This window comes from Eretmochelys imbricata, chromosome 3 (genome assembly GCF_965152235.1).
Source record: "Eretmochelys imbricata isolate rEreImb1 chromosome 3, rEreImb1.hap1, whole genome shotgun sequence".
Lineage (NCBI taxonomy): Eukaryota > Metazoa > Chordata > Testudines > Cheloniidae > Eretmochelys > Eretmochelys imbricata.
In genome coordinates this window covers 75,621,275-75,647,525 of record NC_135574.1, presented here as the reverse complement: position 1 = coordinate 75,647,525, position 26,251 = coordinate 75,621,275, and the positions used below count along the sequence as shown (strand labels likewise).

Sequence of the window (26,251 nt, the reverse complement as noted above, 5' to 3'; positions counted from 1 at the left end):
TTGTTTTCAGAAGTTTTCTTTATTTTGAAATCTCTCTCACCCCCCATAACTGCAAATTAGAAAGAAGAGTAGATCTTTTCATCTTTAATTTGGGAAAAGAAAGTGTGTTGAATTTGAAGTAGCTAAAATGTGAATGGTTTCAAGAAGGTAAAAGTCCAGATAACTTCTAGTGGGGGGAATAACAGAAGAAGAAACACTACATTGAAAAAATACTCTGGGTTCGTGGTCTGGTGAACCCAGTGCATTCTCCTCTCAGGAAGTGAATGAAGAATTTATCAGCCACGGGAGGTATAGTCTTGTAGCTGTGTGGGATGAGATTACCTGTTAGTTCTTATATGGGTGCATATATAGGAGCATGAGGACTTGGAGTGCTTCAGCAAAGATTTTTAAATGTGATCTCCCCCTCCCAGCACTGGAGGTGAGTGTCTCAGTCCACGATTTGTTGATCTAGTAATGGATCTCTCTTCAGCAAGAGAAGTACACTGTGTCTACAGTGATTACCCTAACTGGATTTCACTTGACTAGTTGCTTGTGGGTTGCATGATGTTTGTGAAGGTGAGAAGTTGTGGATGGGTCATCTGTTTGTCATGACCTCCAGAATGTAAATATACTTTACCATAGTGGTCACTTACAAACCATTGGAACAATTTACCAAGGATTCTTTATCACTGGTAACTTTAAAACAAGATAGGATATTTTTCTAAAAGATATGCTCCAGGAATTATTTTGGTCTGTGTCATACAGGAGATCAGATTAGATGATCACATAGATTCCAAGGCTAGCGGGGAACAATGAATATATGGTGAAATGGCAATTTTTAAGTCTAAGTAGGTGAAGTACTGAAGCTTTCCGCAACTCATGATAAATTTTCCTTATTCTTGATATGTTTGCATCTACCTGTTTGGCAGGAATAATACAAGTCTGCTACTTCTTTTACTAGGAAATATGCTGTACTCTAATACTGTTGTTTTCATGTGTGATGCACAGCTGGTTCCTCAAAAATAGATAATCTTCCCTAGTGTCGATATAGGTCATATGGGAAGTATAGATCTGGATAAAATTGGTATTAATGTAATTTTTATGCTCTAGGAGAGTGTGTGATACATTCTTATCTGGGAGAATTAATAACACTATTAATGTAAGATGTGAGAGGCATTGCTATAATTAAACATCTGATGCTAGCAGCCCTTCTAGAGTTTGGTACTAGAGACTCAGTTTTCAAACGTGAATGCTCAGTTTTGCTTTTTTCATGCTCGTATAGGATGTGAGACACCAAAATACTTGCTTAGATGCCAAGTGCCACTTTAAATAGCCAAATACAGAGCTAGTTACCTTAACTGTTTGAAATAACACTTCTGAACTCTTGCTACTATCTAAGGCTAGAAGTGTTTAGTGAAAGAGAATTCAAGAGGTTAAGGGGAAAAGAAGAACAATAAGGGAGGAGTTGAGGGGGAGAAGAGTCAGGAATGCACAGGTGATGATGGAAACAGGACATGTAGAGAGGTGAAACAAAGAGCTGGTACCATTTACCAGTCCATGACAAGAAGCCCTGACTCTGAAAATAAAGCTAAATGTCATCCAGGAAGCAAGGAGTGAAAGGAACCGGAAGGGGAGGTGCAAATTGGCCAACTAAAGGTTTAAAAAAAAATAATTGGGGCATGACTCCTTTGAAATTGTGAGCCCTGTCTTAAAGTTCTAGATGGATCATTGAATATCTTCACCCTTTTATGTATATTAAGTATATAAAGGGGTAATTTGTGATTGTTTATAATAAAACAATGTAAAACAATACTGTTAATTTGGGGGGAATGGTGGTGGTGGGTCAATCAGTTGAGGAAGTGGGGGGGGGAGGGGTGGAGGGAGAAAGAAATGGATGATTCTTTCCATAGCAACTGTTTAGCGTCTGGTACTAATTCATCCACTGTTAATTTTGTTAGTGTTGCAGCTGTCAGACGTTTTGCTAGGACAGATTGTGTGCATAGCTACAGGGCCCTTCTGTTTGTTTTCCACTATTCTGAATATTAGGACTGCAGACTTTTGACTTATCTAGAGACTTAGTGACTGACACAACATTTATGTATTAAGAGGACCTAAATATTTCCTATATTTGTTACGGCTGAATAATTTTATCAGTGGAAGAAACTTCAGTTACTTTGTTTAGAAATGTGCACCAAGTTCATATTACAGTACTTGAGTGATTAGTGTCAATGAGTATATTTTAGGTATTAGAAAAACTGCTCTGTACTTCCCCCATAATACAACTACTTGTTTTGCTGAACGAATGTTGCTAAACAAGATTTTATTGCTGGTCTCCAAAATGATGTGGAACAAGGTGCTGTACTTCTGATGAAGAAGAGATTCATTCTCTCTCTCTCTCTGTCTCTCTCGATGTATTGTAAAGCGTAGGGAGGGATTCACTGGGGACGTGGTGAACTGAGGTTACAGGCACTTATGTGTACTGTGCTTTTTGGAAACCAGCCTTACAGAATGCCTGGAACATTCCACCATCATCATGCTGCTGAGAGAAATAATGTTTATGGAATGATGAGATAATGCTACAGGTGATTCATGGAATGAAGGAAAGAGAAACCATTTTTTTTTTATTTGTCAGCTTGTTAGGACACTTTTTTTTTTGTAGGAGGATTGAGGATTTTCTACAATTTTTCTTCGCTTTTTAATTGAAAAAGTTCCCAGGTTTCACTGCACACCTTACTTCATTAAAAGCCCTCCCCCAGCATCAGACTGTAGGGGCTGCTTCTTTCCTGACTGAGCATAGAGATTTTTATGAGAGTCTCTATGACTTGCATACATGTACTTGCTCCACTTCTGGAGAACTGTAGCAGAGAAGAGTGGACCTGTCAGGCTGACCTTCCCTCTTGTGCTGCTGACATAAAACCAAAACTTGTGGACCCCCTTCCATCCCTGAAAAAATAAGTAGGTGACACATCATTCTTTAAATGAGACTAAAGAACATGGTAAGGAACCTCAGAGAAACCTAACAAAGCTAGGTGAATGGGCAGCACAAACATGGATGACATTAATTGCTGGCAAGTGCAAGGTATTGCACGATGCCAGGAATAATTTTTACTACTCATATGTTCCTGGATTCTAAATTAACTGTACCCATTCAGGAGAAAGACCTGTACATCATTTTGAACAGCTCAGTGAAAATATTTGCTTGGTCTGTAGTGGTAGTAAACAAAGCAAACAAAATCTTTATTCAGATGTATAAAGAACAGGATAGAAAACAATACTGAAAATATTTTAATGCTGTAATATAAATCATTGGTATGCCCTAACCTGGAATACCGTGTTCAGTTCTGGACAGTCTGTCTCAAAAAAGATACTAGAGAGGCAAGGTGGGTGAGATAATGTCTTTTATTGGACCAACTTCTGTTGGTGAGAGAGAGAGAAGCTTTCAAGCTACACAGAGCACTTCTTCAGGTCTGGGAAACTTATTCAGAATGTCACAGCTAAATAAAAGGTGGAACAGATTGTTTAGAATAAGTAGTTAACACATATATTTCAAGGGACCATTCAAGGTGAAGTGACCTGTTAACACCCCTCCAGTCATAGGGGGAAAGGAAGTAGCGGGTAGTGGAGAAAGGCACCTGGGTGAGGTTTGCCAGTGGGTTATTGATTTTTGTAATAAACTGTAAATCCAGTGTCTCTATTCAGTCAGTTATTTTTAGTGTTTAGCAAAGTTATTAATTTAATCTGTTCCACCTTGTGTTTAACTGTGACACTCTGAGTACATTTCCCAGACCTGAAGAAGAACTCTGTATATAAGATATTACCTCACCCACTTTGTCTCTCTAGTATCCTGGGACTGACAGGGCTACAAGAACACTGCATACGTTATTTAAAAAAAAAAAAAAGATACAGCAGAAATAGAAAGGATCCAGAGAGAGTCAACAAAAAATATTTAGAGGCACAGACACACTTCCATATGAGGAGAGGATCTTTAAGTATTTTGTTATTAAGTTTCCCATGACTTGTGAGGAAAGCACAGTAGAGAAGGTTTATTTTGTTTTTTTGTTTTGTTTTGTTTTTAAAAATCAGGATAATGTATTGCCCCTGTATAATGTGATTGGGCTACTTTATTACAATTGTGGGGTTTTTTTACAGTGTTGCTTAATTCTGAAAAACAAAGGATGACTTAATCTCGAATACATATGAAGATTATTATACTTTAAAAGAAGTGTAAAAAATTGTATTTGGGGTGTGGACTTTTAACTAGTACTGCATAATTTTCATTGTAAAAACTAGCCACATTCTAACTGGTAGATAATGATTAGAAACATCTTTGTAGCTGATGTACAAGACATAAATGCTTGACCCAAGAGCATCAGTGAAATGATAGGCTTAACTAATAAGTACATGGCTGTCACAGTTGTCCTTCACTTCTTATGACCATTAACAGGAGTTCAACCTGTTCTGTCATTATACTGCTGACACTGTACAACAGGTTGTAGCTCATTGGCACTGGCTTCCATATGTCGGCACATCTGTGCGCGGTCAACTCAACCAACCATCTTAGAGTCCTCCACTTTTGCCAAGGATCTTGCTTGAAGCATATTTTCAAGGAGACAAGAGCACATCTCTTAGTTGTCAGATTTCTATGAATCAGTGTGGATTAATTCTTTTACTCCCAAATTTGTGTTAGTAAGGATAGGAATGTTCCTGTAAATACCCTGTATTGTACTGGTTCACCTTTTTATATTCTCCTTCTCCCCCCACATCCTCCCAACATAAACAAAAAGCAGATTTATCAATCCTGAGCATTTTTCCGCAGCATTGTAAAGATTTAGAATTGACTGTGGCATTAATATAGCACGTTACAGGCATGGGTGCCCAATTGTTCATATATTAATCATGTGTTAACAATGACATCACTTGTCAGTCAAAGTAAACCAGCCAAACCTATCTTACCATCTTTTTAAAAAATGTTTTCCTGTCACTTCACCTTTAAAAGGTTAACTGTTATACTCCAATCCTCATTTTGTTCTATATAATAGCATGTGATAATTGTTAGTTCTTTCAGTTAATCCATTTTAACTATAGTGAAGATCTTAAAAATACAGCAAAGTCTAAAGAAAATTTTTAAAAATAACCACTTCTAGCCCTGTTAGATGCCCCTCACACTACAGTAAAACTCTAAAACAAAAGGTGTCTTAATGATTTCTCTTTAATGGGAACTACCACATCTTGTTGGTCATATGTGTCCTTTCCTATTTAAGACAATAAAGTTAATAAGTAGAACATCAAATGAAAATGTTCTCCCTTGGAACTTTTCACTAAATTAATTCTGATTAATAGTATATGTTGTTAATCAGTGGGAAACTATACTACACATCCATTAATGATAATGAAAGATGTATGCAATTATCCTTGAATTCCATTACTAATCTGTCTCTGATTTAAGTGAGTTGTACGTATCTTATATAAAAAAGGACTTTATAGCGTTGCTCATTGTTTTGACTCTGGAAGATGTCAGGTTTCATCCTCATCAGTTTTTCCCCCCCATTTCTCTCTGATGTGTGGGAGTTGTGTGTGTACAGATATGGGAAGATATCTGCTGAATATATTGATAAATTTTGGGTGTTTTAAAACAACAGCAATGTATGTAAAGTAATACTGAACCCAGCAGTTCTCCGGCTAATTTGTTTTTCCAAAAGTGAGTTGATTTTACAGCTTGTTACTTAAATAAATTTCAGAGTGAAGAATGACTTTATAGATGTCACTTCTCTTGCCCTATGTTAACCGTAGAAGACCTCCGTAGTGTATGACAAACGGGCACAGAATGCAAATTATAAGGTACTATATTTACAAATATGAGTGTTTGATCTGCACGTATACTGTGCACTTGTGTAATTATTAATGCTCATTATTTTTGTTGGAGCATCTAGGAGCCCTGTGTTTCACATCCCTTCAGTGTTCCTCTCACAGGCTATTGGTACGATATTATAAAGCAAAGCTGACCAGTTCTGTTACAAGACTAGGAAAAATCATATTGTCTTCTAGCTCAAGACCTGGTTTGGACAAGTGAAATTATTGTGCACTGGACAAGGTGATGACATGCTTTTAAAAGTAAGTGCACTGTTTAGCCAGAGTGTGCAACCTGAAAATGAAAACTCACTCCCTCTTCTGTTGATTTCATTTCAAATGTAACTGAGCAGTGGAAGAAATAGTTTTTTCTGGCCAGTCTGCTAATTTGATGAAATTCCTACTTGGGCTCTGCTCAACTAGTTTTGCCCATACTACATTTTCGGGAAGGTGCACATGGCTAACTATGCATGTGCTGTTCCCAAAGTGAAGCAGGAGTTATACCTACCATATGGTGACATTTACAAGGAAACTTCAGTTTAAATCTCAGGGTAGATGCATTGGCCTGGGATTTTAATTGAAGTCAGATCAGCAGCTTGCTCTGGAAAAGAGGGCATGCAATATTGTGACAGAGGGGATGGTATCTTTCTATAAGCATCTTTAATAAAATTATGTTAAGAATAAATACTTAAACACAGTCTCATTTAGATTACAGGAAGTTTGGAAACAACAAAACTATAGATCTGTGTAGTCCTTTGACAAGTTGTCTACCAAGGATTCTATGATCCTGACACTGAGGATGTATAAAAATATGCATAGAGATATTTACTTAATTTTGCATTAGAAATAAATTAATTTTTGCTTGATGAATATTTGTTAAAGTATGGATTATATGTTATAGTGGACTGTTAGTATAAAGGGGACTCACAGGGTTTTGATGGGAGCCATGATTTAGGCTACTATCTGTTTACCATGCAATACAGTATTTGTTTTATAAATAGATGTCAACCCATATAGTTTACAGACATGTCATTTGTAGAAACTGTTGGCCCAGCCTTCAAGAATTTTGCTTCATTTGGGTTTGGGAGGTGGACAGCGATGCCTCTGACTCTCTTTTAAAATAATAAATTTGCTAGTGGTCATTTCAGTTTTTTTCATTTGTCTTGGGTAATAACTGTAAAATCAGCAACTGCCAGTGTTCCTTCTGTGTCCTTGCCCTGACTCCCAAGCTGGCTCCTTTCTTTTGCTGCTGATGCCAGACACCATAAAAGAGGACAGCTCGAAGGACGCACTGTGAGAGGACAAGGGCAACACCAGACGTATGTTTGGATTCCTTGTTTGGCAGATTTCTAATTCACAGGGACCAGAAATTTTGTAGGGATAGACTGCAATAGTTGTGGTGTTTCTGAAACCTGTGGTAGTTTAGATCATTTGTTTAATGTGGGAAGTATTTAGGTGTGGTAGTGGTAGGGAAGGAAGTTTATACTAGGAATTGTAAGCAAGCATTTGACATTGTACATGTAAAAGATGCTGAATTTCTTTGGCATATTCTCCTGTTTGTTGTTACAAAATTAAGCATACAAAATGAGTGTGTGCATTTGAAAATGTGACGCACTGAGTATTTTAATCATTTACCTCTTGTTACTCCCCTAGCCCTGTTCTTGTATCTAGTATCATGGATGCATAAAAAAAAATTAACTTTCCCTGTGGATGAGGAGCCTCATAGGAGCAAGAATAGTGAATTTTGGCTGTTTAAAACTCAACACATTTATTTATTTCAACAACTTCCTGTTTTCTCTCCCATGTACTTGAAACTATTCAGCATGCAGTTAGATAATATCTCTTTCCTTTTGCGGTGCTTTCAAAGAACTTCATTGTAGATTCAGTGCTTTCCAAATAGCATTCAATTCTATATCTATGTTCATTGGGGTATTTAAAAAAATTCATATTCCCACGCTTTCCCTCTAACCGTGTGCTGGGATATGTGTTTAAGTGCATATATTCCAGAAATTCTGAGTTCTCCTGACGAGTATTAATTGCAGAAGATGGTATTGGATGTGACAGACCATGTGACAGTTATTTTGTTGACTTGGGGAATTCATGTACATGGTTTGAGTTACATTTTCCTTCCTTACTCATTTTTGGCATTTTGCCTATCCATGGATGCATACTCCATACCACTTGATAGTAAGACAGTAAGTGAAATAATCTATTAAAAATAGCTGTAAATAAGAGTAGATGTTATTTGGAGCACTGAGAAAACCCCTGTTTTCTCGATAGTGAAATTCTGTCTTTGCTATTATTTTTCATCACAGAAAGTTTCTTCTTCAATAGAGGCTGAAGAAAAATGTTCTGTAGCAAATTCCTTGAAGAAGTGATCTCTCTCAAAATTGCAGCCATCTTTTAGTGTGCTCATTGGGACTGAGGCCACAAACTTCTTTTTTTTCCACTGAATGCATCCAATGAATTGAGCTGTAGCTCATGAAAGCTTATGCTCAAATAAATTTGTTAGTCTAGAAGGTGCCACAAGTACTCCTTTTCTTTTTGCAAACTTCCTTCAGTTAATATGGCCACTGCTTCCATTCCCCTGCTCCTCATTGTGTTCCTCTCTGTCTTCTGACAGCTATTATTATTAGGGGGCTATTATTTTCCTCTGAGGGCAGCTTGGTTTCACTCCTATTGGGAACAAAGGAAGGCAGTAACAGTTTCAAAAGAAGGCAATTCTCAGTGAGTTTCTCTGAGGAAGCCGGTTTTTTTGTTCAGCCTCTGCAGAAGGAGAAACTTGTAGTTATGAAAAATAACAGCACCCCCCCTCCCCATTAACTCTAAATTTATTTTTAGAAACACATTTCTTTATTTTGCACCAGATCTACTGAACGGAGTGATGTAGGAGGATGTAGGGGTGGAGGGCTGGAGGCAAGGGAAACTATTGTGTGTGCATGGCAAAAGGCAGAGAACAGGAGAAATGGGGAACTTGGGGCCTATATGTATAAGGGAATGTGGAGGACAGGCAGAAAAGGAAAAATAGGATAATACACTCTGACTACTTTGTGCTGCTCTGGTGATGCAACGCAGCTGTAAATCTAGCTTAACTGGCCATATATTCTGGATGCTTTGGGCTCTTCCAGGGTGTCATAAAGCTACCAGAGAAGACTGGTGAAACTGGCCTTAAAAGTTAAAATGATTTAAGATTGATATTACGTATCAACATTTCTGTGCAACCATTAAAAATATATGGTAGCATTCTCTTTTGGGCTTCTTTTTAGTGTTAATGTAGGAAATTTTTAGGGATATTTTTTAAAATTTGCAAACAAAAACTAAGATGGAGTTATGGTAGATAATATATATCAGTAATACATTAATGATTACAGGGATATTGTAATTATACCAAAAGCAAGCATTACAAACCTAGGAAATTCAGAGTTAAGGTTAAACTTAAAAGAAATCCAAACATGTTAAGATATGGACATGCACAAACAACTTTAACTGTGCTCTGCAGTGGCACCATGCAATAACTGGATGATTATAATGCATTTTACTGTTTTTGGTCCCAGAATAGATTGGCTTTTAAAGACTTGTGAATTTTTTTCACACCTCTCAACGTATCATTATAGGGCAGAGTTAAGGTTGTTCGGGTGTCTTAACTGTGTATTTCCATATCTTGAAGTGTAGATAATCTAACAATTTTTAATTCAGCATCTATATATTTTTTAGAATCCTGGGTCTCTACCATTCTTTTTTACCATGATGTGGACTACATTCACAGGAGGCTGTTATCATTCCAATCACCACTATTATTAACTTCTCCTTCTCCTTTCAAACACTACTTGGCTCCTTCTATCTTTCTAGATAAAAATAACACTGCTTCCCTGAAGCATTTAGGAATTCAAAGACCATTCTGGATCCATCTGTTCATCTGTTAATCGTACTATCATGTTGTGTGGTTTGATTTTTGTTTCTAGGTCTTGTAAGATTGCTTACATATACTTTGGGTACGTAATTCCATTCCGCTGTACAAGTACAGGAGCTTTTCACACTCTAAATTGTCAAGCTTCATTATTGGGAGCAATCAGGAAGCTTTATAAGGTTCCCTGGTAGAGTCTCATCCTCTAGTGTTAAGGATTATTAAGGGTGATTAAAGCTCTGCCAAATTCCAGATTAGAACTCCTCAGATTCCACTTTCCTCTGTGTAAACTTTCACCCCTGGTCTTTTCCCTCCCTTCTGACTGTCCATGGAAGTTGCCTGTTTAAAAGTATTTACCTCTGCCGAAAACATTGGTACATTGATGTCTGTAAATACCTTTTTACAGTTTTTCATAAGGGCATAGAACATTACAGTACCCTGTTTTGTTCCCAAATGTAGTTCACAGGAATCAGATAATAAACCTCCTTTCTGTCTGTCTAAGGGAGGCCTTTAGGCATACTCTGGATCTTGTCAGGGCTATGGCAGTGTTTCTCCACAGAACAAAAGTGCTTTGTAAATGGATGCAGAAGCATAGGTGCTGACTCCATGGGTGCTCTGGGGCTAGAGCACCCATGGGGAAAAATTGGTGGGTGCTCTGCACCCATTGGCAGCTCCCTGCCCCAGCCCTAGCTTGCCTCCACCTCTTCCCCTGAGCGCACCGCTGCGTCCTGCTTCTCCCCCCTCCCTCCCAGCGCTTGGGCCGCAAAACAGCTGTTTTGCGGCACAAGCGCTGGGAAGGAGGGGGAGGTGGAGGAACGCGGTGCGCTGGGGGAAGAGGCAGGGCTGGGGCGCAGATTTGGGGAGGGGTCCAATAGGGACAGGGAGGGGGCGGAGTCGGGGCAGGGGTGGGGCGCCTGTGCTCAGAGGGCTCAAAAAGTATGAAAATACACTAAATAAATCGTAGTTAAATGGTTATTAATATGTATTAAGGGAACATTACTAGCATAAGGCTTGCCTTAGCCACTTGCAGTAAGGCCCATTCTTCTTAGAGGATGGCTTCCTCTTGGCCTGACAAGGGAGTCTGCTTCGGTGGTTGAGATCAGTGAGGTATCAGTGTAAAGCTTGTTTTGTCCCTTTACTCATCATTACAGAGTGACTGTAAGAATGTCTGCACGTGCAGTCTTTGGATTTGGAATTCTGGGTGCCAGTGTCTTAGATGGGATTCTCTGCTTTCCTCCGTAGTTAGCCTGCTTGGTGTCAGGATAGGTACTGCTAAGCAGGAGGTTCCCTCACAGAAAGGAAGATTTTGATCTTACTTTCTCTGCAGAAGCCAATCATGATTTGAGTTCCAACTGGAGGTGGCATAGTTTCCAGTTGCATTTTGTCTTATCACTTGGCGAGCTCAGGATGGCTGCAGGGGGAATCCATTAAAAACTGGGCTTTCCACAACTATCAGTTTGCATTGATAAGACCAAATCTTCCTTCCTCCTTGTCAGTTGTGGAGATGGAAGGTTATTAAAGGGAACTAAGAGGACAAGTACAATGCAGCTTTCTCCCACAGGGAAAATATTTGCATATGGTATATGCATACAAGAAAGGAATAAAGAAGATTAATGGTGAGTTATAATTGTTTTCAGGGCTTCTCAGGTCATCCTGTCTTAATCTTGAATGACCGGACTCTAATATCCTTTTGTTGGTACTGCTGAGCCTGGGTAAGGATATTAGAATCTGGCCCTTACACTGTAAACTCTTTGGGATGAAGTTTGTGTCTTGTATAGGTCAGTCATATGGTCAGCCCTTAAAAAGGTAAATAATAATAAAGCAAAGATGGTTGACAGCTGGAGATCAGTTTGAAGAATTTCGGGTAACTGGCTAAAGGGCACTAAAAAGAAATTTGTGTTGGCTTAGGTATCAGGATGCACTGCAGAAAGTTTTCCCATAGAGGGAGTGACCAGGCAAACCGAGGGCTTTAGAGACTGATTCTAGGCACAGATGTGAGGTAGCAGTGAGCCATGCAGAATAGGTCCAATGAACTGATTACTTTCCTTTTTTTCTCCTTCTATTTAACTATTTTAGTTTCTGCCTGATTTTCTCATTGTGTTTTTGTTTTGTAGGTTTGGGGGTTTTTTTTTTTTTTTTGGGTGGGGGATAATTCTAAAGAGATGCTGATCGGAGCTTTCCTTGGGGAAAGGGTCCTGGAGCTGAACTCCTGCTCCTTCTAAACACTGTTCTCAGGTCATGGTTACAATGCTCATAGAGGTAAATGTTTGCAGTAGAACAGTTGTTTGTGTGTGTGGCAGAGTAACTGCCTGTGTAGCCACAAGCATGCAGGGGGAGAGGAAGAAAATACACAACTGCAATTTTTTTCTGAAAAACAATTAGACAATCTCTATGCTTTGGACATACTCTGTAGTTATAGTTTTAATGCCAGAGGGTGTGATAAGTGGTTAAAAGAATTAGCATGAGGAAGGATGGCAGGGCCATTTAAGAATATGCTATTCAGGCATATGCAGATTTTCCTTCTGGCAGTGGTCTTGAAGAAGGCTCTTGGCAAGTTAGACTTGTACATAATTTGTTCCATCCAGAAGGCAATCAGTTAATGATTATATAGACCCTTTGCTATGCTCAGTATTATATGCTGCTTTTGATCAAGTGATACAGATAATTAGGACTTGCAATAACAGCTCAACTCATGGCAGAAACTGACCTAGAATCAGCATGTTGCTTGTTGCTTAAACACACAAATTCTCTTTTTTTTTTATATTTGGAAGACAATATTTCTCTTGATAAGAGTATACCTAGAGCTTGTGAAGTTTCCTGTTTGTTGTGCTTTTAAGTTCAATACATTCTGGAATCAGTGTTGAAGCAGAGGACCGGCAAAATCATTCCTCCAATAGTTAGATGACTGTTTTTGGTTTTGTTTGAGAACTCGTCAGATATTATTGGGAAAGATTTCCAAAATGATTTGCAAGTTATGATAGCAGGTGAAAATCTGTGGTGAATAACTTTTGGGTGTTAGACAATTCTTGATGATATAAAGAAACCTCAGTAGTATTAAACTATATTCTCTTGCTACCAAGTAACAGCAAATAATGTTACAGAGTATTCATACATTGCTTTGTGTACTTTGGTCCGTGTAATGGGTAAAAATTTCTGAGGAGACTGGGTCTACTTTGCTAAGCATAGCATTAGCTAAGCTTAATAGGACTAACACTAATGCTTTTCTGGGTATTGAAGTGTCTGACTCCTGGAATTCTGTTAGCCCCCCCCCCCAGATTTCTTGATGATATGATATGATCAGAATTAGAAAAGGTGCCATTTATATCAAGACCCTTTTTGATACAGCCTAGGTGATTTAGTCAGATGAGCTGAACATGCTGTGGGACACAGGAAGATCAAAATCGCCTTTGTTATGAATGAATAATTATATGTGATCCTCCTTGAGTTTTGATGACATATCTAGATAACTTATTGCTATATTCAGTAACCACACACAAGATAGAATGTGTAACTTTTGGTATTTAGCCACGCTGTGGGATCATAATATTTTATATAACTGAGGATGGAGTTACTTGAATTACTACAGTGAGACGTGAGCTGGCCCCTTCAGCTGTGATTTTTCAAAACTACAATTGGGCATCCAAATCCCCTAGGCCGATTTGAAAAATGTCAGCAGTCATGTACACCAACTTATTACCCTGCTGGTCCAGACCTAGCTTTATGGAGTGGATGGGCTAGGTCAAAAAGATGCTTGAAAGATTTTGTCGTCAGTCGGAGGCTTTTCATGTATTCTAGAAATAAAAGTATCCTTTTGGCTTGCCTGTGCTGCTTCCTGCAGCTCCCATTGGCCGGGAACAGCGAACCGTGGCCACTGGGAGGTGCAAGCAGCCGTACCTGCGGACACTCATGTAAACAAAGCGTCTTGTGGCCCCCTGGGGGCTTACCCTGAACAAGCTGCAAACCAAGTGCAGGAACCCCTGCCCTAAATTCATATGGAGCATGGCATTTATTTTTTTAATATATTCACCATCTTATCCATTCAGATGCCTTTCACTACATTCAGTAAGTTTAAAAATCAAAAGGCTGGTTGAGCAAGTAGGCTTGAAGCTATCATAGGTAGATTATTGAAGTATAAATGAGGATGAGCTCTTATCTCATTGTTACTTTCTAAGTAATTGTACTTGTGTAATTTCTGACCTGGACTATGTTACCATTTGGTCCAAGACTCAAGATGTTCCTTCAGTCTCTAAATACAATTTTTCCAAATATTGTATGTATTATAACACTGAGTCCTGTATTCTGTACGTCAGCCTGAGGTTTTTGTCTTTTTTAAAAATTATTATTATTATTTTTTTGAAGGGTAGAGGAGGGGCATGGTTGGGAGAGGGAGTATAGTGTTTTGAAAATACTTCCCCAGAAATCCTAAGTGGAAGCCATCAGAGTCATTTTGAACTTTTCTCGCTTCTTCTATAGGGCCCCTCGGTTTAAAGGGTTCCAACAGCAGGATAGCCAAGAGCTTCTCCACTATTTGTTGGATGCAATGAGAATAGAAGAAACAAAGGTAAAATCTTTGTATACTTTCAGGGAAGTAGCTTGAATTGACTGTAGATCAGATGTCATCTTTTCACACACTTTGTTTTCTCTGTTTAAAATATACATAATGAAATGACTACTAAGGCTTGTTTCTACTATTTTCCAAAAAAGCAACTTGATTATTACATTTTCATTTTGGTGTTTTAAATCTGTTGATCTGGATGCAGATTTCAGTTGATGGTTGAAGGGGATATTATAAATGATGGTGGTTATAACTTTACTGTAACTTTGGAAACACCATTTTAGGAGACTGAATCTTCTGTAGTTATTTAAAAAATACGCTTTTTAAGTGGTAGGGTGAAAGTCATGTCCCTAACTCATTTGGTAAAATCTGCTTCAGGATAAAACTTCATATACCTCCCCACATCCAGGGAGCAATTAGTTTATGTTCTAAAATTTCACTGAAACCAATTTGACTGAAAAAAAAAATTAAAGCAAAAATATTATCCAAGTTTTTGATGTCTTTTAGCAATGTTTTAAGTGAAGAAAAATTGCTTGTTTTACAAATGAAACTGTATTTTACATTACTTAACAAATCTAGATCCCCTAAATATATATTATTTAGTAAAGAAAGCTTTTTATATTAAAAAGATATCTATACACGTTTAGTATTTACTTTCTTCATTTCTGCCCCTTACTTCCCTGTTTCCAGAAGTACAGTCTTGAACCATAATACATCTGATCTGATTTGTTTGACATCTCAGGTTCATCACTGTTCTTCCTCTTTCTGACTCAGAGGAAAAGGTCTTTCTTCAAGCAATTGTAATAGCAAATAACCTTTTCCCGAAGGAGACACTTCAGTATGGTAGTGATCGTTCAATATAGCCCTTCTTCCATCTCAAGCAAAGTTTTTAATTCAGTAGTTCTCAAACTTTTGTAGTGGTGACCCCTTTCACACAGCAAGCCTCTGAGTGTGACACTCTCTACCCCCCCCCTTATAAATTAAAAACACTTTTTTTATATTTAACACCATTATAAATGCTGGAGGAGAAGCGGGGTTTGTGGTGGAGGCTGACAGCTCACAACCCCCCAGGTCTTAACCTCGCGATGCCCTGTGGGGTCCCGCCCCCCAGTTTCAGAACCCCCGGGTTAATTGTATAGTACCTGTAATGTATCTATACAGCATTATCATGGACATGAGATCTGAAGCCACTCCTGTACCCAGGTCTCTGGCACAATAGAGCCATTGAGCCATCGCCACACAGCAGCTCTATGTTGCACTATTTTTATGTATTTTGGACTTCATGGAGCTATTTTTCTGACAAATGGCACATCTGGTCATCAGTCAGTCCATATTGTCATTGTCTGAATAAAGACAATAGACAATACTATTATAGCTTCCAATGTACAGCAAGATTATGTGGTGACAGTATGCTATAAATAAGCTGCAAAAGTGGTTAGCATGAATTGTGGAAATGCACTGCGAACGTGCAACTCAAACCCAGTTGAATATCAACAAGCTCCTTGTTGCAAAGCTGAAAACTTAGTTCATGTAAACAATAGGCTGTATCCTAAAAGTAGTGAACTATGGAGAAGCTTTTCTCAGTCCTGACCTTGTAATGTCATAAAAGGACCCACTGAGCAAAACTATAAGGACTGCTGTTTTTTATTGCTTTTACTTTAAGGGGGGGAAAAAGAGTTTTCAGAATGTTGTAGTGATGGTGGTACTGTGTTGTTCCTATTGACTTTAATGGGGTAGAGTGGTTTAAACCCTATTTACTGTGCAACCTATGAGAATATAGGTTTGACAGTAAAAGCAAGGAATGCTTACTTAAATTAATATTCTGACACTCCTCTTCTCCCCCCGTAATGAACAGATTAACAAAAATGACAGCATAAATTCTAGTGCCGTCAGTGAACATGGCAGCATGATTAGGTCTTAGAATGTATTTTTTATTTGTTCTATTAATAGTTTCATTAGAGAGTAATGGTGGCCGCTGTTATCACCATAATAGAACATGCCGAGGAATATTTTCTTTATACATTAGGTTGTACAGTATTTCTGCCATCTCTGTTATTGGGTAAGTAAAGGTTGGTCCCACCTTTTACAGCAATTAAACCCCTGTTTTTCCATAATGGTGCATTACTATTAACAGTGACTTTATTACCTCAGGCTGTGCAGTAAGGGACATTACTAGTAAAAGCTCTTTTTTTTCTCCCCTTTCTTTTTCGGGTCTATAAATGGTATGACAAACTGAGAATGTCAGATCTGTGGATCTATTCAATCTTGTGAGCAATGACAGTTGTGCCAGTCAGATACAAGCAGTAGCAGCATTGTCTGTCATGAGAACTGCACAGCTGTTAATCGTGCTATTGTTATGGAGTGTCACTACCATGTGTTTTTTGATTGAAGAAAGCCTACAGCAATATGTCTGCCACCAGAATCCTTTAGAAAATGATTATAGCCACTAACCTTCCTCTTTCATGCTGCTTTTAAATGTTTGCTTTTGAGTGTAAAGTTTCGGTAACAGCCCTGATAAAATAGCAGCTAACCACTTCAGTGTACCTGTGATAAACCGTCTGTTCAGTTGAGCAGTCTAATTGGCACTTCTCTTAAAAATTCCAATTAATTTTTTCAATCAAAGCTATGTGGTCCTTTAAAATATACATACTGTATTCAAATAGGTGAGTGCAATCTCAAAATGCTTTTATAGTGCTACATAAATTACCTTTTCACTCTGCTTTTAATTTGTTTTTGTATCCTATAAAACAGTTATTCTACAGCGCCTTGAGGTTTTGTCTGCAATTTCTGGGCTTTCTGAAACAATATTGCGTTCTTAGGAATCCTGTTTTTTATTTTTTTTTCTGCATTCTTCTGAAAATACATTAATCTATAAAAGTGGACCTTTAAAATAAAAGTCTGTCAATACCACAATCCAAATTACACACTGTCTGCTGTTTCCAGCGCTGTGTGCTGGAGATTGTTTCACACCAGGGTTTGAAGTAGCTGAACCCTGCTGCTAATTGATTAATGTCTGTTGCCATTGTTAGTAGCACCCTGACCATTCAAAGACTATGTCTTTCTTTGACCTAAATAAATGGTTCAACGCACTAATCCCAACAAAAGAGGTTGCTTATGGCCCTAAACCCATTTATGGTATTCAACTTGGTGAATTACGTATTGATTAGTCCTTTTAGTGTATTGTTGGCTTTAAGATGAACAAAGCAGAGCTTGGGGTGTCCGGACTTAATTCACGAGCCAGGTCACATACTCATAAGGTAGAAGTATGACTAGTCTGTGGATAGATAGATGAACTGGAAATTGAACCGCAAAAGCTATCCTTCATCATAGCATTTCCCAGTACATATGGTTTGAGTGGAACATGACAACTTACAACCATCTCAAATTTTAATATATTTTTATCCATTAGAACTATGTTGTAAAAGTGATGATTATTTGTTAGTAGGTCTGCTATGTACTACATACAAAACTTCTGTAGCATCACAGCTTGTTTCTGGAATGGTACTGTACATTGTTCTGTTTGTGACTTCTATGTGCCATTTAACAAATTATAATAATACAGTAGAACTTTGCAACTTTTCACTAATGAATGGGAGACCCATTACACATTACTGAAGACTGTGAATAAGTACTTTTTAAAAGGGAGAAAAATAAAAACAGGAACATATGGATAATGCATCCAAAAATGTACTCTGTTCCTGTATTTGACAGTATTGTTTAGTTTAATTATTTATGCTATTCCACAGCATACTGGGAAAAACTTAGTTATATATTCTGCAAAAATATTGAAACCTTAGTAATATGAGACCTCACTATGCTAACTGCAGTTAATTTTTGTTGAGAAGTGGGCAAAACTTGCTATTTTTATGTGCAAGCTATAGGTACAGGTAATACGATCCTGTTGGATGCTATTTAGATGCAGTTAGCCTCCTCCAAAAATATTTTTTTAGCGTTCTACGTTCTCTTCAGTACATTCAGATAATCCTTATATGGGTTAATGGGAGTTTTCTGTACACACATTGATGCATGACTAGATTGGTTATTATAATTGTTTTTAAAAGGTTGTATTGGCTAGCAAATAAAATTTACTCTCTAAATAGAGTAATTGAAACATGGTTAAATATATTTAGCAAATTTTACGCACTTTATATTTCAGTCAGTCACTGCACTTCAAAGCAATTTCTCCATTATCACTTTATTTTCTTTCCGAGCAGTGTTCACTTCACAATCCACAATTTCTTGATAAATTCACTACATACCTAAATTGGCCCTTTTTGTGATGAAAAATGCTTGATGTAGTTAAAGCTAGAGTTATATAAACTTATGTAGTTTTCTGGAAATAACCAAAAGTTTTTGTTTCTATCACCCACTGAAAATACTTATTAAATATTTGGTTTATATTGATAGCGTATACAAGCTGGTATCTTAAAAGCATTCAACAATCCAACAACTAAAACTGCAGATGAGGAAACTAAAAGAAAAGTGAAAGGTATGTTGTTATTTAATATAATATTGTCTTGTTATTTATAGTGATTTATTTTTAAGTTCTTTTTAGCAAATGAATCACTCTTTCAAAAAAAAAATTGAATGTACAAGTTTTAAAATGGGTTTCTGAGTAGCAGCCGTGTTAGTCTGTATTCGCAAAAAGAAAAGGAGTACTTGTGGCACCTTAGAGACTAACAAATTTATATGAGCATAAGCTTTCATGAGCTACAGCTCACTTCATCGGATGCATTCAGTGGAAAATACAGTGGGGAGATTTATATACATAGAGAACATGCAACAATCGGTGTTACCATACACACTGTAACGAGAGTGATCATTTAAGCTGAGCTATTACCAGCAGGAGAGTGGAGTGGGGTGGGGTGGGGGGAGAGACCTTTTGTAGTGATAATCAAGGTGGGCCATTTCCAGCAGTTGACAAGAATGTATGAGGAACAGTGGGGGGTGGGGAGAGGGAATAAACATGGGGAAATAGTTTTACTTTGTGTAATGACCCATCCACTCCCAGTCTGTATTCAAGCCTAAGTTAATTGTATCCAGTTTGCAAATTAATTCCGATTCAGCAGTCTCTCCTTGGAGTCTGTTTTTGAAGTCTTTTTGTTGAAGAATTGCCACTTTTAGGTCTGTAATGGAGTGACCAAAGAGACTGAAGTGTTCTCCGACTGGTTTTTGAATGTTATAATTCTTGATGTCTGATTTGTGTCCATTTATTCTTTTGTGTAGTGACTGTCCGGTTTGACCAATGTACATGGCAGAGGGGCATTGCTGGCACATGATGGTATATATCACATTGATAGATGTGCAGGTGAACAAGCCTCTGATAGTGTGGCTGATGTGATTAGGCCCTATGATGGTGTCCCCTGAATAGATATGTGGACAGAGTTGGCAACGGGCTTTGTTGCAAGGATAGGTTCCTGGGTTAGTGGTTCTGTTGTGTGGTGTGTGGTTGCTGGTGAGTATTTGCTTCAGGTTGGGGGGCTGTCTGTAAGCAAGGACTGGCCTGTCTCTCAAGATCTGTGAGAGTGATGGGTTGTCCTTCAGGATAGGTTGTAGATCCTTGATGATGCCTTGGAGAGGTTTTAGCTGGGGGCTGAAGGTGATGGCTAGTGGCGTTCTGTTATTTTCTTTGTTGGACCTGTCCTGTAGTAGGTGACTTCTGGGTACTCTTCTGGCTCTGTCAATCTGTTTCTTCACTTCAGCAGGTGGGTATTGTAGTTGTAAGAATGCTTGATAGAGATCTTGTAGGTGGTCTGAGGGGTTGGAGCAAATGCAGTTGTATCGTAGAGCTTGGCTGTAGACGATGGATCGTGTGGTGTGGTCTGGATGAAAACTGGAGGCATGTCGGTAGGAATAACGGTCGGTAGGTTTCCAGTATAGGATGGTGTTTATGTGACCATTGCTTATTAGCACCATAGTGTCCAGGAAGTGGATCTCTTGTGTGGACTGCTCCAGACTGAGGTTGATGGTGGGATGGAAATTGTTGAAATCATGGTGGAATTCCTCAAGGGCTTCTTTTCCATGGGTCCATATGATGAAGATGTCATCAATGTAGCGCAAGTAGAGTTAGGGGACGAGAGCTGAGGAAGGGTTGTTCTAAGCCAGCCGTAAAAATGTTGGCATGCTGTGGGGCCATGCGGGTACCCATAGCAGTGCCGCTGATCTGAAGGTATACATTGTCCCCAAATGTGAAATAGTTATGGGTGAGGACAAAGTCACAAAGTTCAGCCACCAGGTTTGCTGTGACGTTATCGGACTACAAGCCGTCAGGAACAGTATCCCCATCTTTGTGTGGAATGTTGGTGTAGAGGGCTTCTACATGCATAGTGGCCAGGATGGTCTTTTCAGGAAGATCACTGATGGATTGTAGTTTCCTCAGGAAGTCAGTGGTGTCTCGAAGATAGCTGGGAATGCTGGTAGCGTAGGGCCTGAGGAGGGAGTCTACATAGCCAGACAATACTGTTGTCAGGGTGCCAATGCCTGAGATGATGGGGCGTCCAGGATTTCCATGGTTTATGGATCTAGGGTAGCAGATAGAATACCCCAGGTCGGGGTTCCAGGGGTGTGTCGGTGCGGATTTGTTCTTGTGCTTTTTCAGGGAGTTTCTTGAGCAAATGGTGTAGTTTCTTTCGGTAACCCTCAGTGGGATCAGAGGGTAATGGCTTGTAGAAAGTGGTGTTGGAGAGATGCCTAGCGCCTCTTGTTCATATTCCAACCTATTCATGATGACGACAGCACCTCCTTTGCCAGCCTTTTTGATTATGATGTCAGAGTTGTTTCTGAGGCTGTGGGTGGTGTTGTGTTCTGCACGGCTGAGGTTATGGGGCAAGTGATGCTGCTTTTCCACAATTTCAGCCTGTGCACGTCGGCGGAAGCACACTCTGTAGAAGTCCAGTCTGTTGTTTCGACCTTCAGGAGAAGTCCACCCAGAATCTTTCTTTTGGTAGTCTTGGTAGGAAGGTCTCTGTGGGTTAGTATGTTGTTCAGAGGTGTGTTGGAAATATTTCCCCTGTTTATTCCCCCCCTCTCTCCCCCGCGCACCCCACATTGTTCCTGAGATGTTCTTGTCAACTGCTGGAAATGGCCCACCTTGATCATCACTACAAAAGGTTTCCTCCCCTCCATACCCTCTCTCTCCTGCTGGTAATAGCTCACCTTAAGTGATCACTCTCGTTACAGTGTATATGGTAACACCCATTGTTTCATGTTCTCTATGTATATAAATCTCCCCACTGTATTATCCACTGAATGCATCCGATGAAGTAAGCTGTAGCTCATGAAAGCTTATACTCAAATAAGTTTTAAAATATAATTTTCAAAATTGACTGCCCTGAAGTACTGTAGATGGTTTTATAAGGCTTTTGTTACGTGTTATTCTGGTGCCATCTAGTGCACATGTAAAGTATCGAAGTGTTATGTACTAATCTGTTTCCAGTATCTAGAATAAAGGCTTTCTTTTGTTAATCACTATCATATAGGCATGTAAAACTTAGTTTTACTTCTAGTTAAATATTCTGCTGCATCTTCAGATCTTTCATTAAGGCCACAACCATTGCATCACTCATGAAGAGACCACCTAAAATGCATCGTTCATTAAATTGCCACAAGGTTGCTGACATCATAAGTGTATTAAGAATAACACAAAAACAAGATAATTAATTATTTCAATCAGGGCAATATTTTCTAAACCTGAGCCTTTTATTTACATAATACTTTGACTTTCTGTGTACAGGAAGCAATTAGCTTCATTAAAATTCCAAAGGTATTGTAATTGTTCTGAAAAATTAAGTTAATCCTTGCCAAATCTGTAGTAATTTGAGTTTGGTAATGTATTACAAATATATTGAACAGGTTTTGGTTATTAGTTGTACAATTTTTTTAGAAGCTATTTGTCATTTAGAAAATCAACCAGCAAGTTTTCTGCCTATATGCCTGCTACAGTGTAATAGAATATTATATCAACAGGACTGATGACTTGCATTGTGTATTAAAATAAAAAAAACTTTTTAAAAAGGCCTCTTTTTAAGAGATGCAGCATTATTCTATTACTGAAGAAAGAGGGGGAGGGAGAAACTGAATTCTCTATTACTAAGTATTGACAAATATTCAATAAAATATTTTATTTACTTTAATTAATTTCATTAGTGCTAGGAAATATTTTGAATGTATTCCTACATTGTACTATGTGTTTTCAGAATAAACCATAGAAAGAATTACATTGTACTTATACAGTGGCATTGGATCTGTTTTTTCACATTAAAAAAGGTAATGTTTTTTCAGCATATGGAAGAGAGGGTGTGAAGATGAACTTCATAGATAGGATCTTTGTTGGTGAATTGACTAGCACTGTCATGTGTGAGGAATGTGAAAATGTAGGTATTTTGGAATTCAGCTCAATGTGGAATAGAATTGTATTGTCAATTTTATACTATTTATTTGTAAAAGGATTTTATTGAAAGGTTCTTATTAAAAAGGACTATTTTGTCCTTAAAATATTATCCTCTCCACTCATACAAAGGAGTCATATGATTTAGAAAAGATTTAAATGCTGTGATTTTTTGTGTCTAGCTAATCTTGGGCTGGAGGCTCCAAATTCTATAATAGTTTGGGAAATACTGATCATGTATTTAATGCAGCGTTTCCCAGATTTTTGAAAGCTGAGCCCCTCTTCAGGAAAATGAAACCAGTCCACCCTCCCTGCCCCCACAACTCTGTTATGTGTTGTTAAAGTTCTCCTCCATCTTAATGTATCCATTTTTCTTGCCCCCACGGCTAGTTCTTTGGGACATGAACCACACTTCGGGAAATGTTGATTTGATTACTGGGAGTGGGAAAATATATTTAATCAGATTATGTAATTAATATTGATCTAAATGGTCTCTTCTTGAAATACTTTTAGTAGTTAACTTGATATTTGTATTAAACAATGAATAACTTTAGTAACTTAGTATTGATCAACATTTTATCAAAAATAAGTAATTTCCATAATTGCTAGTATTTTCTTTAGTGTTTAAAAGGATGAAAAAAATTATTTTGATACATTTTCATGAATTATTGAATGTTGCATTTATATTTGGGTTACAATATTACATTTCATGTTATAGACATAATAAACCCTTTCAGTCTGAATAATTAATCACAGTTCTGCAGTGACTGGTAATCTTCCCCTTGTGTAATGTGCAGAGTATATTTTTAATATGTCACTGGTATCAGTGAAGAACTTCATCTGCACACAATTTAGAAAGGTTAGAAGTCACGTGTACCATATTACTATTTCTTAGTCTGCACAGGAATCAGGAATTTGCTGGCTACAACCACATTAAAACAAGGTTCCAGCTCCGTTTCCTTTATCAGCGTTGGTGGGGATTTTTTTGTCTAGCACTGGTTCTTGCAAAATCCATCTCCACAGAAGCCTTGCTAAAATTCTGCTGACCCCCAAAAATAAACATGTAAACAAACAAACACCACTTAAATTTAAACTTGCAGTGCTAGGACAGTTCTAATCCTGATTATTTATTTTTCTAGCATCCAGAAATACATTGGGTGCATCACAAAACAAGTAAAAATGTTTTCCTAACTAAATTTAACATAACACCCACAAGTGAGGGTCATAAACATACAAGGGGAAAGGAATGGCAAGGATGACAGTAATAAGAGAACATGGTTAGTCAGTGAGCTGTATATACATCTTGGTATTTTTTGTTTGTTTACCTTCCACTAACTACTCATAAGCAAGGTAGTAAATTTTTTTTTTTTTTTAAGAAGGGATTTGAATGTGGCGAGAAAGGGAGCTTAGTAAACAGGTTTTGGCAGGATATTCCAGGCATAAGGTCAGCCTGGAAGAGGGCATGAAAAGAAAATGTAGATAAAGTTGGGTGACGTAATATCTTTTACTGGACCAGCTTCTGTTGGTGAGAGAGAGACAAGCCTTTGAACTACACAGAGCCTGAAGAATAGCTCTGTGTAGCTTGAAAGCTTGTCTCTCTCACCAACAGAAGTTGGTCCAGTAAAAGATATTACCTCAACTACCTCGTCTCTCAAATATCCTGGGACTGACACAGCTACAACTACACTGCATATGTAGATAAAGTCCAACTCTCTCTAATTCTAGCATACATTTTTATTATGGTTTTGAGGAAGCAAAACATAATTTTGGAATAAAAGAGGGTATTTTTAAATACCCTATTAACATTTTCCATGGATTGGCTTTAATTTAACTACTAGTACCACTCTAAGTATAGATGCATGACCCAAGAAATTCGCTCTTTAGCTTTCGTGAATGAACCAGTTACATGATTTAACCCATTTGGGGGTACGTCACTTCAGATATGATTAGGCAGAATCCTGTCATTTTACCCACTTGATATAATTGTCATTTACTCAACAATAATTGCATTCATGAACAGTGCAAAAGCTCAAACATTTCTGCATAGGGTCAAAAGATTCCAAGTTTCCCTTCAGAGAGTTTACTCTGCAGTTTTCCATTGGGTTTTCACCCTCTTCCTGCAGAAGAAATTGGTAATCCAACCACAAACACCACATGTCCTCCAACATCTGCATAGATCTCAGAGATCCGCCAGCTATCGCGTGATTCCTTTGGCTCACTGCCTGTTCCATTGTGCCATGTTGTTCAAGCCGTGCTGCTAGTGACTCCCCATCCAGCATCTGCCTCTGGGACTTCCCTGTCAAAGGGTTTCCCTATCTTTTCAGTTGGCTCTGGGTTCTGGGATGGGGACAAGATGCATCTCCCCTGCTTACCTCGTGCCCTCTCATGTATTGCTACACCCTTAGAGAGCCTGTGCAGGTGAGGGAATACTTAGAGGCAACTGACATGGAGGATAGGTCCATCAATGGCTATTAGCCAGGATGGTCAAGGATGCAACCCCCAAGCTCTGGGTATCCTTAAGCCTGTAGGACCGAACGACGAGATGGATCACTTGATAATTGCCCTGTTCTGTTCATTCCCTCTGGAGCATCTGGCACCAGACACTGTCAGAAGATAGTGGCTTGGGTTGGATGGACCATTGGGCTGACCCAGTAGGGCCGTTCTTATGACACTCTTTGAGTCGGGAGGGAAGTTCTTTTCTGTGTATGGATCACAGGGATATGACTTTGTTCAGTGTTTTTATACACTGAAATTTGACATCACATTCTCAAATGCTTACTGACCCAAAATAAAATCACAGTTAGCTTTAAGTAAATATTTAGCACTATGTTTGTAGAAAGTTCTTCATTCTAATTAAAAAGATCTTGCACCTGAGAATTAGCTTTTGTATAGTTTTGTTTCTACTATAATAGAAACATGGAAAATTCATGCTAGAACTCTAATACAGTTCTTTGTATTTAATTGTCTTTTCCTCCAAGATTTCCACAGTAAAGGAACCTTTCATTGATCTTTCACTTCCTATAATAGAGGAGAGGGTAAGAAACAAATCAAATATTTAATAAATAATCACAGCTTCTGCTGGAGTATGTTTTTATACATCTGTATAAAAATGTGTGTATAGAAAAGTATAGATACACATTGTTTTGATTTATAACCTTAGAGTGTGTGTGTGTATGTAATATATGATTATGTAATTTGTATATGTATAAAAATAAAATATGTACAGTGTGTCTGTATCATATTAAATTAGCCTAAATGTAGAACAATTCATAAATAGTCATATATGTTGTTTTGAGTTTAGTTTTATAATACTTTGAGTACATATACCCATACACGTTCAAACAGATTATTGTTAAATTAGACTAAATGCAAACCAATTTCAGGGTACTTAGAAGCTTTTGAAAAGTCAGTTCCCAATCTGTTGCTTTCTATATCTAAAGAAATGACTAAAGTAGTATTTAAATGCTCTAAGATTTACCCGCAACTCTCACTGAAGGCTACCGAAGTGATGAAGTAATGTAAAAATTGGTTCATTATGAATATCATTGTTCCAGTTTATTTTAGATCATTATTTTGAATG

The 26,251-nt window shown here is 38.1% G+C and overlaps 1 protein-coding gene across 4 annotated transcripts in view; it reads left to right on the top strand.

Moving 5' to 3' along the window:
• USP45 (ubiquitin specific peptidase 45) overlaps positions 1-26,251 on the top strand; it is a 99,988-nt gene that overhangs the window by 50,309 nt on the left and 23,428 nt on the right. For all 4 annotated transcript variants that reach the window (XM_077812860.1, XM_077812858.1, XM_077812859.1 and 1 more), the window contains 4 exons: positions 14,204-14,291; positions 18,693-18,774; positions 22,566-22,657; positions 25,650-25,706. In XM_077812860.1, the coding sequence (XP_077668986.1) occupies positions 14,204-14,291; positions 18,693-18,774; positions 22,566-22,657; positions 25,650-25,706 (319 nt within the window). The remainder of the gene's footprint in view (positions 1-14,203; positions 14,292-18,692; positions 18,775-22,565; positions 22,658-25,649; positions 25,707-26,251) is intronic.